General features: G+C 52.0%; 1 protein-coding gene across 2 annotated transcripts; it reads right to left on the reverse strand.

Moving 5' to 3' along the window:
* Positions 1-480: 480 nt before the first annotated feature.
* Keap1 (kelch like ECH associated protein 1) lies at positions 481-9,383 on the reverse strand. Of its 2 annotated transcripts, none has more exons than XM_052753850.1 (6): positions 9,178-9,383; positions 7,120-7,805; positions 4,114-4,799; positions 2,562-2,767; positions 2,060-2,236; positions 481-1,674 (listed from the first exon to the last, which is right to left on the reverse strand). In XM_052753850.1, exons 2-6 carry the CDS (start codon positions 7,756-7,758, stop codon positions 1,508-1,510), a joined length of 1,875 nt encoding a protein of 624 aa, XP_052609810.1. In that variant the 5' UTR covers positions 7,759-7,805; positions 9,178-9,383; the 3' UTR covers positions 481-1,507. The 2 variants fall into 2 exon arrangements, with proteins under 2 accessions (XP_052609810.1, XP_052609806.1); XM_052753846.1 differs by lacking the exon at positions 9,178-9,383 and adding an exon at positions 8,873-9,028.
* Positions 9,384-13,492: the final 4,109 nt, after the last annotated feature.

Raw genomic sequence — 13,492 nt, forward strand, 5'->3', positions numbered from 1 at the left:
ATGAGTTAGAGGCCAGCCTGGTCTACAGAGTGAGTTCCAGGACAGCCTGGGCTGCTACACAGAGAAACCCAGTCTTGAAAAACAAAAATAAAATAAATAAAATAAAAATATTACTAAGAGCCAGGCATGGTGGTACATGCTTTTAATCCCAGCACTTGGGAGGCAGAAGCAAGTGGATCTCTGAGATGTAGCTAGTACCAGGACAGGCAGGGCTACACAGGGAAACCTTGTCTTGAAAAACCAAGTGTGTGCATATGTGTGTGTGTGTGTGTGTGTGTATAAAATATAATTATTACTATTATTTTTGAGACAAAGTCCCGCGTAGGTCAGGCTGGCCTTGAGTTGACTTTGTGCTCACACATGACTCTGAACCTATCTCCTGCTGCGGTGAGTACACATGTGGTCTACCAGGGTTTATGCCTGCGAGGGATGCCACCTGGGACTTCATGCATGATTAGCTCTCTATCCACTGAACCACACTCAAGGTCCCAGAAATCTTTATTTTGCTGCTTGGGTACAAAAAGGACAAGCAGGAACCAGGCGTGGTGTATACAACTGTAATCTCAGCACTCAGGAGGCGGAGGCTGAGGCAGAGGAAGGATCAGGAGTTCAGGGTCTGAACTGAAGGCCATCCTGGGCCACATGATACCCTGTCTCAGAATCAAGCGAAACACAGGAGTCCCCAGGGAAGTGGCACAGAAGTTAGGTCATTGGCATCTACTGCACCTAAAACTGACGGGCGACTGTGTGGCCCGGAGGGCGCAGGATGTCCTATGTGAGCAGAATGTACAATGGGAAGCAGAGAAACAGACAGGTTTTAAATTCCAGCCCGATCAAGAGCTGAGTGTATTTCAATAGAAGAGCTGTCTCTCCCTGAGGGATTCCAATCACCCTCTGAGGACCTGTGTGCAAGACACTGCTTAATCTGTTTTTAATTTCCATGGGAAAGTTAAAGGGCTACTTAACAAAATAACCATCCAGAGCTTAGAGGCCCCGTGTTCTCTGTCCAGGCTTGTCCCTGGGGATCACAGCTCCTGAGGGAGCCTCAGCCCCTTGGCCTCACCTGGCCCCCGCTTCCCCTTGTCTCCTAGAATTGATCACCAAGTTGCAGGGACCAAAGAAAACACGTGTGACCCCTGCTTTGCCTGTGTCCCCTGGAAGGGGGTCTGGATGCTGGTGGCTTCATCCCCAGCCAGAGGGTATAGGGGTCTCTCACTTGTGAGGGTGCACCTTCCATACCACATCCCAGGCAGGCTGTCTTGGATGCTCCAGGGGCTGTGACAAATGGGCACATGGATTTTAGTTCTGGTCTTCCACAATGTCAGTTACAAGGCATCCCAGCTGCCCTTCCTGGAGAGGGATGCTTTCTCCTGCAGCCTCTTCCGTCCCTGTGGTTTCTGTTTGTGGGTTTGGTTTTTTCCTCTCTTCTTCCTTCCTTTCCTGTTGTACAGAGAAAGCAGTAGTCTGGATGGACTGTTTTCTTGTCAGTGCTCAGGAACCCAGGGCTTCAGCAGGTACAGTTCTGTTGATCGATCTGTTTCCGACAGGGTTCCATGGTGACGGCAACACCCACCCCACTGCGGCCAGATGTCATACGGGTCACCTCACTCCAGGTGTCAGTGTCTGGGTCATAGCATTCCACACTGTCTAGAAACGTGTGGCCGTCATAGCCTCCTGCAGAGAGAGTGAAGAGGATGGTCACCTCCCTCAGAGGACTCAGTCTAATGCCCATGACAAGACAACAGAAAACAGGAGGAAAAAAGCCACCTGTTTGTAATGGATGGGGATGAGGTGGAACGAAGCTCAGAGGTGGAACCCTTGCCTAGACTCCCCAGGGAAGCAGCGTGGAGATGTGGGGGTGTAAGGGTGGGTGGGGTGGGGCTCAGTGGTAGAGCCCCTGCCCAGAATCCCCCAGTGAGGGCCGGGGAGTGGCTCAGTTATGGAACACTTGCCAAGTAATCAGGTGTTCCTTGGGTTCTATCCTCAGCACCAAAACTTGGAAAAGAAAAGATATGGACACAAGAGTCTTTTTCACCCTGACCCGCCTCCTGGGCCTCACCGAGGACATAGATCCTGCCCTGGTGCACAGTGATCCCCAGCGCACTCCGTCGGTGCTTCATGGGGGCCACAAAAGTCCAGGTCTCTGTCTCCACATCGTAGCGTTCCACACTGTTCAGCTGGTCCTGCCCATCGTAGCCTCCCGCTGCGTAGATACAGTTGTGTAGCACACAGACCCCTAAACAGAAGCACACAGTGCAGAGTCACTCGGAGGCCTCTTTAGGGGCCACCTCGGTAGCTGCCTTCCTCCCTCCATCACCCTCTCCAGGAGGAACTCCTTAGAAATCAAGCTGGAGTTTGGTGTGGTAGAGCAGGCCTGTCCTGTCGTCCCAGCACGAGAGGCTGAGGAAGGAGGACCATGAGTTCAAAGTCAGCTACATAACAATTTTGAGGCCAGTCTGTTACACATGCTCCTGACTCAAACAAGCTGCAAGAGAGGACGACAGCTGAAGGAAGTCTCTCCAGAGCTGGGTTGGGCGTGGTCTCCCACTCACCCCACTCACCTGCCCCACTCCGGATGGTATTCATTGGTGTGATCATCCGCCACTCATTCCTCTCTGGATAGTAACACTCTGCTGAGTTAAGCCGGTTAGTCCCATCGAAGCCTCCCACTGCATACAGCAAGCGGTTGAGCACTGCCACGCCCACGCCAATCCTCCGTGTCAACATTGGCGCAACTAAGTGCCATTCATCCCGATCTGGCTCATACCTGCGAAGGACATGATCACACCATGGTCACCCGAGGAGCTACAGCTGCCTTCCTTACAAGAAGCCCCACCATCTACTAGCACTTTTTTATTCACTCTATTTTAGAGCTAAGGTCTTGCTGTGTAGCCCAGGCTAGCCCAGAATTCCAGAGCCTCCTGCTTCAGCCTCCTCAGAGCTGGGGTGACAGGCGTGCAGCACCTCCTGGCCCTGATCTCTTTATTTTTCTCAAGGGAGGGGGTCAGCAGCTCCATTTCCAGAGGAAGAAACTGAGGCTCACAGCCACCAGTTGTGGAAGTGACAGCCAGGTCCCTTAAACCTCAGCAGGTTTACCCTTCATGCTGTATCACCTGTGTGCTTCACCTCAGAGCTCAGGAGCTCACATCGCAAGTAAGATTTGCATCAGAAATGTGGGGTAGGACATCCAGGATCACCAAGTGAGCAGGGCAGTTGTCCAACTCCAGAACCCCAAGAAAGGCTAACAACTAGGCTACCGCTCAGATGGTACTCCTTCAAGCAACATGATCAGAGATGGGGTGAACACGTCCCGGTTGGCCCGGCAGCATCCAGTCCATACCTGTGTTCCTGGAGTTATTAATAGTGCCCCTGTCCTTCTTGAAAGCGGCCCGCTCAGGGTGACACATCATCCCACCATCCTATTCACAGACCACACACATTAGAGGCCCCTAGGGCATTTGTTTAAACTTCCATTTTCAGGCTGGGGGTGGGGTTAGCTCAGGGGTAGAGGGCTGGCCTAGCACGAGTCCCTAGGTTCTATTCCCAGCACCACAAATACACATTGGTCAAATTTTCTCATTTTCCTACCCTTACTCCAAGCCCTAAATTTGCAGGGGACAGTTGTCTGTCTGGAGACAGGGTCTCTTGTATCCCAGGCTGGCCCTGAACTTGCCTAGTCAAAGATAACCTTGAATTCCTGATTCTCCTGCCTCCCCCTCTCAAGCGCTGGGATGACAGGCATTACAGGCTGATGTGGTGCTAGGCAAGCCTCTGCCAACCGAGTCACATCCCTAGCTCGTTTCTGTCTTCCTTTCTCTCTTTTGGCGGTACTGGGGATAGAACCTAGAACTGGATTCAAGCCAGGGACCAGAGTCCAGGGACTACATCCCAGTTCAGAGGATACATCTCAATGTAATCACACAGTTAGCATAACATAGTTCACATGTTGTGGTGATTCCCATTGTCCCCAGCGTGCTGATGATCCTATAGGTTTGGGACAGCCCCCTCCAGCACTCCCCAACCCTGGACACTGAGGAGGAACATCCCATCGGCCAGCCTCCTCTGGAGGTGGGGACAAGAGGAGGTGCCCTCCCTTTGGGCTCAGGTACTCACCTCTCCACGCTGCTGTGGTGGATGCAGCCGTGGGAACCCCCGACTGCGTAGATGTGGCCGTCTATGACCCCCACGCCAATGCGGTTGCGCGGCACGCTCATAGAGGCACAGGGCGACCACTGGTTGGTCATGGGGTTGTAGCAGTCCAGGGCGCTGGAGTCGGTGTTGCCGTCGGGCGAGTTGTTGCGGCCGCCCACAGCGTAGAGTAGCCCGCCCACCACGCAGCCCGCCAGCCCGCTGCGCGGCACCTGCAGGTCGGCCAGGCGCAGCCAGGAGCCATCGCTCGGGTTGTAGGCCTCCAGGTAGCTGAGCGACTGTCGGAAGTAGCCGCCCGCCGTGTAGATGAGGCGGCCCACCTTGGGCGCGCGGCAGGGCACGGCCTGCGTAGGCTTGTGCAGCGTGAGCTCCTGAAAGATCTGCACCAGGTAGTCCTTGCAGCGCGAGTCGGCCTGCAGGATCTCGCACTTCTGCAGCTGCGTCTGCAGGAAGCGTGGCGTGAGCGCGTGGCAGCGCACGGCCCGCAGCAGTGCCTGCACGTAGAAGCGCCGCTGCGGGCAGTCGTACTTGACCCAGTCGATGCACGCGTGGAACACCTCTGACTCGCAGCGCACGTTCAAATCATCGCGGCTGATGAGCGTGGCCAGCTGGCAGTGGGACAGGTTGAAGAACTCCTCCTGCTTGGCTACCTGCAGGGGGCGCAGGTGAGAGGCTGCGCTGGGAAGCCCTCCTGGCCGGGAAGCCCTCCTGGCCCAGCACCCGCACACAGTGGGGTCTCTTTAGGCATCTGCATTGTCTGATTTGGGTTTTAACTTTAATTGAACCCAGTCTGGCCTTTAATCCCTAGAAGGGAGAGGCAGGCAGATCTCTGTGAGTTCCAGGCCAGCCAGGGCTGTTACACAGAAAAACCCTGTCTCCTAAAATCAAAATAAAATAAAATATAAAATGATTGACAGGCAGTGTTTCAGATTGGCTTTTTTCAGATGTAGGAATATTTTATACAAATGATGAGAAATCTCAAGGATGAAAATGAGGCATAAACAGAACTTCACGTGGGCCTTGGTGGCCCAAGACTCACGAAACCGGACACATGAGAATCTTGGTTCCCAGACAAGCCTGTGCTATGAAAACCAACTGTCTCCAAAATCTAAATAAACAAAATACATTTATGCTGGTCCATATTGACCTTCCACTGCTTGAAGGATGTGTGTGTGTGTGTGTGTGTGTGTGTGTGTGTGTGTGTGTGTGTGTGTTGGGGAACTGGCCTGGAACTCACTATGTAGAGCAGGCTGGCCTCCAACTCATAGATCTGCCTGCTCAGTGCGAGGATTAAAGGTGTGCGCACCACATCTGGTTTATGTGCGGTGGGGATGGACCTCACGCATGCGGAACAAGGCTCTGTCAACTGAGCCACGCTATGCCTGTCCCATCTTGTGAGGTCAGGTGTGGGACTGTCCACCTGAGGGTGACACATGGGCATTCAAAAAGGTTTTGGAGCATTTGAGACTCGTGGTTTGAGGGCTGGTGATGTTCAGAGTGCACTGTCATGTCCAGGGCCCAACCTCTCTGGTCGCTGCCACCCTGAGCTGCTGACTGTGACGTCTGCCAGGGACTCTCACCTTACCTTGAAGACTTCCTGTACTGAGAAGTGAAAATGAAAGTGAGCCCACAAAGCCCACACAGGGCTGCAGCATGAGGCTGGGATGCTTGCAGACCGGCTGCTGTTCATATGGAAACACTTTTTCTTTCCTCCCTCCCCCCCTCCTCCCTCCCCCCCCTCCCCCCTCCCCCCTCCTCCCTATCTCTCTCTCTCTCTCTCTCTCTCTCTCTCTCTCTCTCTCTCTCTCTCTCTCTCTCTCTCTCTCAAGATCTCACTGTGTAGCCCCGGAGTGCTGGGATTAAAAGTGCTAGCCATCACATCTGGCTTGTCCCGACTTCCAGCCCCAGAGAAAGCAGCTGCTGAGGCACTATGAGAACTTATCTTCCCCTGTTCCTAGGGTCTCACTATATTCAGATTAGGGGCTCAGAACCTGAGTTTTCAGGCCAGCAATATGGTGTTGTGGGTAAAGGCACTTTCTGCCAAGCCCTCTGACCAGAGTTTAAGCCTAGAAACATATGTAAGGTAGAAAGAGAGAACCAGTTCCTTCCAGCTGTCCTCTGACCTCTATACAAGATCAGCCTGTCCATATGCACAAGCACACACACAAGTAAATGTAAAAGAATTTTTAATTTTTACTTTATCGGGGTATGGTGGCACCCGCCTGTGATCGCAGCACTCAGAATGTGACAGCAAAGACAGGAGTTAAAAAACAGCTTCAGAGCCGGGCGGTGGTGGCGCACGCCTTTAATCCCAGCACTTGGGAGGCAGAGGCAGGCGGATCTCTGTGAGTTCGAGGACAGCCAGGTCTACCTGTCTCCTATTTCGAAAAAACAAACCAAACCAAACCCAAAACCAAAAAAAATTAAAAAATAAATCAGTTCACCTAAAAAATACTGTCAAAAAGCCGGGCGGTGGTGGTGCACGCCTTTAATCCCAGCACTCGGGAGGCAGAGCCAGGCGGATCTCTGTGAGTTCGAGGACAGCCTGGGCTACCAAGTGAGTTCCAGGACAGGCGCAAAGGTACACAGAGAAACCCTGTCTCGAAAAACCAAAAAAAAAAAAAATACTGTCAAAAAAATGAAGTCCTGGGGCTCGGATTCTTCGGGCAGCGTGTTCGCCTAGCAAGCACAGAGCCCTGGGTTCCATCCCCAGCACCACTTAAGTCAACTGTGAGTGACAATGCCTGTAATTCCAGTACTTAGGAGGCCGAGAGAGATGAATCAGGAGTTTAAAGCCATCCTCAGCTACATAACCAGATTAGGGCCAGCCTGGGCTACATGAGACCCTATGGAGGAAAAGGAGGAAAGAAACGAGCACCAAACGACTTGAAGGGGTCTCAAGGGGAGATGGCTGTGACGGCCTGTCGCACTCCTTGTGACCGCTGAGCCCAAGCTCCAGCCCTCACTTACCTCCCCGAAGTGCATGTAGATATACTCCCGGGCACGCTGGTGGAGTTCAGTGCAGCCGATCTGCTCCGCGAAGTTGGCGATGCCAATGGCATTGCTGGGGTCCAGCTGCTGCACGAGGAAGTCGCTGCAGGCTCGGACCACGCTGTCGATCTGATACATGACTGCCCCGTTCATCACGTGCAGCACGCACTTCTCGCCCACGGAGATGGAGGCCGTGTAGGCGAACTCAATAAGCCGCTCCATGACCTTGGGGTGGATGCCTTCGATAGACACCACCTCCATGCCCTGCTCCCGAAGCCCGTTGGTGAACATGGCCTTAAAGACCGGGCTGGAGGAGGCCAGCACCACCTTGTGAGCCATGAATTGGGCAGCTGGGATGTCCTCATATTTGACCTGCAGGGTCACGTCACAGAGCTGCTGGCTCAGCCGAAGCTCGTTCATGATGCCGAAAGCCTGCTTGGTGTGGTCCTCCAGAGTGTAGCTGAAGGTGCGGTTGCCGTCCTGCGAGGGCGTCACCTCGGCCTTGCACTCCGTGGAGGCGTACATCACCGAGTCCCCTGCCCCCTCGGGGCACTTTGACCACAGGGGCAGGAACTGGCTGCTGCGGGGAGCCCCGCTAGGCCTGGGTTCTGGCTGCATGGGGTTCCGGGTGACAAGGTACACTTCCACCACTGGCAGTTGGGGGCCTGGAGGGAGGGAAGAGTACAGGGCTGGGAAAGAGGGTCAGGCCAGACCCTGCCACGCTTCCTTTTTTTTTTTTTTTTTTTTTTTTTTTGACACAAGGTCTTAGGTAGCCCAGGCTGGCCTCAAATTCACTAATGTAACTAAGGCTGGCTCTTAAACTACTGATCCTCCTGTGTGCTGGGATTACAGTGTGTGCCACAAGCCCAGCCAGGCTTCCTTTTGAAAAACTAAGCAATGGTTCCTAGAGCAGTTTGCCAAGCCAAGTAAACTGGACCCACCCGGCTCCATTCAAACTAACTTCTCCCCAACTCACTAGCCCGAAGGCCCGTCTAAGAAACGCGTCACATCATGTCCCTTTCTGCTCAGAATCGCCCCACACCTTTCACCAAGCCCAAGAGTGGAAACCCGCGTCAATGGCCTGCAAAGTCCCACATAGGCCCTTTCCAAGCTCTTCACCCACTCTGTGCCAGCCACCCTTCCCTGCCCTTCCTCCAACAAGTCAAATTCCTTTCTTCAACACCTCACCAAAATTCACAGAGCCTGCCAAGTATGAACTAGGCACTGTTCTGGGCTCCAGGGGCACAGCAGGAAGACAGAGAAGGCCTGAAAATACAACAAGGTCTGTAGAGGAAACACTAAGTGGCCAGGGTTGCGGGGCAGAGAGTGTGGCGCACCGGGAACGCCCACGGTGAGCAGGGCAGGGGTTCAGGGGACCCTTGGAGACCTGAGTTATGTTTTGAATAGGGGGTCTGGAGAGAGGATCTGCATCTGGCTCCCCAGGTTCTGGGGCTCAGCCTGGAGTCGCACCGCCCCTCCCCGCCGTGTTATGTCTATTAGAGCTCCGTGGGGGGCGATGAAATGTTCCAGGGGCCCCGAAAGTGGGCGACTGTCACGCGTGACCACACTGCCGGAGCTCAGGCCTGGCATCGCGCGGGGGGGGGGCTGTGCAGCGGCGCCCCGGTGCCCGGCGCCTGCTCGGACGGCCTCCCCACCGCTCGGAGGCGCAGCCCGGCGCCTGGAGAGCCCGCAGGGCCTGGTCCGGGGCCCCGGCCCGGTGCGGCGCACTCACCCCGCCATGGCCGCGCTCCGCCTCCGCCGCCGCCGCCGCCGCCGCCGCCGCGCGGGTCACGGTGACTAAGCACAGCGCGCCACCCTGTCACAATAAGAGTCCCGGGGCGCCGGCCGCGGGCGACCCCTGCCCTCCACTCGCCGGCCGCGGCCGCCACCCTGCGCGGGCGGGCGGCCGGGCTCGGCGGCCGGGGTGCGCACCCGGGGGCACGCGCGCCGCCCCCCACCGCGTGCACGGCCCCACGCGCGACCGCGGGCGGCCCTCGGAGCTGCCTCCCCACCGCATCTCCGCGGGCGCTCGCTCACCTCCGTCCCACCCCCCGGGTGTCTCTGTCGGTGCCACGCGTCCAATCCGCGCCGCCGGGCCGCCACGCGCCACGCTTCCGGGAGGAGCCGAGGGGGGACCCTGGGGGCCTTGGATCGGGGACAGCGGTGCTGCGGGGTCGCGGGCGGCACGCGTGGGAGGAGCGGGAGGGCGGAAACGAGCGGCGGGCACGCAGAGGCGGTTCCAGGCCTTCCTGCAGGTGCCGGGCGGAGGGAGCAGGGCGTGGGTCTGGGCGGCCCTAGGAGCCTGCCTCCGGGTTAGGCTGTCCTGCACCCTCGGACCCTCCCACACCCCACACGGTCCAGCTAGACCCATCTACCTGTTGAGATACATACATCTTCTTTTAAAATAACTTTCCAACGTTTTTATCTCAATTTGTATTTCACTTGGTGTGTGTGGGTGCTTTGCCTGCATGTATGTCTGTGCACCGTGTGCGGGCTGTGCCTGCTCAAGTCACAGGTGGTTGTGGGCGGACCTGAACTCTGGTCCTCTTCGAGAGCTGCAAGTACTCTTAAATGATGAGCCATCTCTCCAGCCCTATAACTTTGAAAAAATTCCATTTATTAATTTTATGTATGACTGTTTTGCCTACATGTATGTAGGTACAGGACGTGAATCCTTGGTGCCCACGGAGGTTGAGATTCCCTGGAACTGGAGATACAGATGGTTGTGAGCATGCGGGAGCTGGGAATCAAACCTGACTCCTCTGTAAGAGCCACGAGTGCTCTCAACCGCTGAGCCATCGCTCCAGCCCTTAACTTCTTTTTGAAACAGGGCCTCGTTGTCTATCCTTGGCTGACCTTGAACTCAGAGGCCCTCCTGCCTCTGCTTCCTGCGTGCTGGGGTTAAGGGCTGTGACATCACTTGGGCTTGTTTACGTTACTTCATGTTGTGTGTGCTTGTGCAGAGGTTGGAGGACAACTTGGAGAAACTGATCCCCAGCTTCCCCTCTGTGGGGCCTGGGGATAGAACTCAGGCTGTGAGACTTGGCAACAAGCTCCTTTACCTGCTGAGCCATCTTGAAGGCCCCTTGTGTTTTACAATCTAATTTTCTCCCCCCCTCGGGTTATCTTTCAGTAGGAGAGGTGTGGTGTTCATCTGAGGGCACTGGAATGCCCAGATCTGCCTCTGTGTTTCTCACAAACTCGATATTTTATGGTAAGAGATACTTATTTGCTGCACGTGGCATTTATGATGGAAAGGTATTTCCTGAACTGTCAAGATGGCTCCCTGGGTAAAGGTGCTTTAGGCCACTCCTAGCTACCTGAGTTCCATCCCTAGCATCCACATGGTAGGAGAAAACCAACTCCTGCAAGTTGGTCTCTGACCTTCATGTACCCACATAAATTAATTTTAGAAATAAAGCTGTAGCCGGGTGGTGATGGTGAATGACTTTAATCCCAGTACCTGGAAGGCAGAGGCAGGCAGATCTCTGAGTTCGAGGACAGCCTGGTCTACAGAGTGAGTTCCAGGACAGCCAGGACTACACAGAGAAACGTGTCTTGCAAAACAAAAACAAACAAACAAACAAAAGTTGTTTCTTATTGGTGCTGGAGAGATGGCTCAGTGGTTATGAACACTGACTGTTCTTTGAGAGGACCCAGGACTCAGGCTCAATTCCCAGTACCTGTATTAGGGTAGGAACAAACATCTGTAACTCCAGTTCCAGGGGTCACAACACCTTTCTTTGCCCCCCACTGTGAAGACAAAATACACATAAGATAAAGAAAAACAAAAATTATAAAATATTTACTATATTACTATTATTTTGGTTTTTGATACGGGATTTCTTTGTGTAAGAGCTCTGACGGTCCTGGAACTTACTCTGTAGACCAGGCTGGCCTCAAACTCACTGCCTCTGCCTCCTCAGTGCTGGTATTGAAGGAGTGCATTACCACCACCCAGCAACATTTATTATTTTTTTTTAAAGATTTATTTATTTATTATGTATACAGCATGTATGACAGCAGTCCAGAAGAGGGCACCAGATCTCATTACAGATGGTTATGTTGTGAGCCACCATGTGGTTGCTGGGAATTGAACTCAGGACCTCTGGAAGAGCAGTCAGTGCTTTTAACCTCTGAGCCATCTCCCTAGCCCAACATTTATTATTTGATTAATTGATTGAGACAAGATGTTATATAGCCCAAGGTGGCTTTGAACTCTGAATCTCCCTGCCTCCATCTGCCCAGGGCTGAGATTACAAATTTGTATTCTCTCCCCTAGCTTTACTTATTTTTCAAATTAATTAATTTTTAAAAATTTTATGTGTATTGATGTTTTGCCATGGGATGTCAGGTCCCCTGGAACTGGAGTTAGAGACAGTTGTGAGCTGCCATGTGGGTGCTGGGAATTGAGCCTGGGTCCTCTAGAAGAGCAGTCAATGCTCTTAACCATCAAGCCACCTCTCCAGCTCCCAGCTTTACTTATTTATGTTTGAGACTGTGTAGTCCAGGCTGGCCTTGAACTTAGAGTGATTATCCTGCCGCCCAAGTGCTGGGGTTTTTAGTGTAGCCAGCCACCATGATTGACTGTATAACTTTTAAGTTAGTGTATTTGTGTTTAGCAACTGAGTAAAGAAAGGAATGCCAGTGGAAAAGATGTTGGTCCGTGTGGGAAATTCCTGGAAACCCCAGGTGAATTCAACCTTTTCAATGTTCATTTTCAGGACTTGGAACCAATGCAGGGGAAGCTGCAGTTCCAGGCCTCTCCAAAGGTGGCATCTTATCACACTCTACCATGGTGGTGTAGTCCTGACACCCTGGCTAAGACCACAATGTCTATTTCTCAAAGTCCAATCTACAGGCCCTGTGAGCTGGCTGTAGAGATTTATCAAGGCTCACTCATGTGCAGATATTTATTGCATGACAATGTAACTGGCAAAGTGAATCATAAGTCTAATTAATCTTATCAATGAAAACCAGGAGTCAGATATTAGGGTGAAACCTGAAAAATCAGAGAAGCAGAAGAGCAGCCATCCATGACTTCCTACCTCTCTGGATCTTCTGCTGGGTCTATTTCTGCCAATTGAAAAAGTCTCAATTTTCCTTTTAGAATCAACTCAGAAAGCTTTTCTACATAGGTCTTTAATTTTTTACTCTGTTTGTGTGGTAAAAATATCCATTCTAAGGTATTATCTTCTCTCTGAATTAAAATTCCTGTAGGGAGCCGGGCGGTGGTGGCGCACGCCTTTAATCCCAGCACTCGGGAGGCAGAGCCAGGCGGATCTCTGTGAGTTCGAGGCCAGCCTGGGCTACCAAGTGAGTTCCAGGAAAAGGCGCAAAGCTACACAGAGAAACCCTGTCTCGAAAAACCAAAAAAAAAAAAAAAATAAATAAAATAAAAAATTCCTGTAGGGGATTGTATAGACAAAATAACCAGAATGCAATCAAGCTCCAGTCCAAACAACCCACATGTGCATCCTGTGATTTCTCTTCTACCAAAGCCAATTCTCTCTCAACTTCAGCTGATAAATTTCTTGGACTATTTAAGTCCTTGTCACCTTGTAAGGTTTGAAACAAATTACTCAGTTGAGTTGTTAACCCAATTATGTGTCATAGCCAGTTAATGTCTCCCAGCAATTTTTGAAAGTCATTAAGACTCCACAATTAATGCCAGGCAGTGGTGGCACATGCCTTTAATCCCGGCACTTGGGAGGCAAAGCAAGGTGGATCTCTGTGAGTTCCAGGAAAGGCACAAAGCTACGCAGAGAAACACTGTCTCAAAAAACCAAAAAAAGAAAAAAAAGAGAGATCTCTCCTGATTTGTACCTTTTGGGGTTAAAATTTTTATAAACCTATTTTATAAAATATTGTATGTATGTATACACACACACACACACACACACACACACACACACACACACACACACATAATCTCTTCTTTATATTTTTTTCAGGAACAATTTGTAATCCCCAACAAGGCAAAATTCTCTTCTTCAAAAATTTTCTCTAAAGTATCTACATTTGAATCAGCTATATCATCCATATAACGGTAAATTATAGATTGAGGAAACTGTACACAAATCATTTCCAGTGGCTGTCGTACAAAATATTGGCACAGAGTGGGGCTGTTTAACATTCCTTGTAGGAGAACCTTCCATTGATATCTCTTAACAGGCTGAGAATTATTATAAGTAGGCACCGTGAAGGCAAATTTTTCTCTATTCTTTTCTTGTAAAGGTCTAGTGAAGAAACAGTCTTTTAAATCAATGACTATAATAGAACATCCTTTAGGTAATAGAGAAGGCAAGGGAATTCCAGGTTTTAAAGAGCCCATTGGCTGAATCACCTTATT

The sequence above is a fragment of the Peromyscus californicus genome, unplaced genomic scaffold, assembly GCF_007827085.1.
Source record: "Peromyscus californicus insignis strain IS unplaced genomic scaffold, ASM782708v3 Scaffold_11__1_contigs__length_118956290, whole genome shotgun sequence".
Lineage (NCBI taxonomy): Eukaryota > Metazoa > Chordata > Mammalia > Rodentia > Cricetidae > Peromyscus > Peromyscus californicus.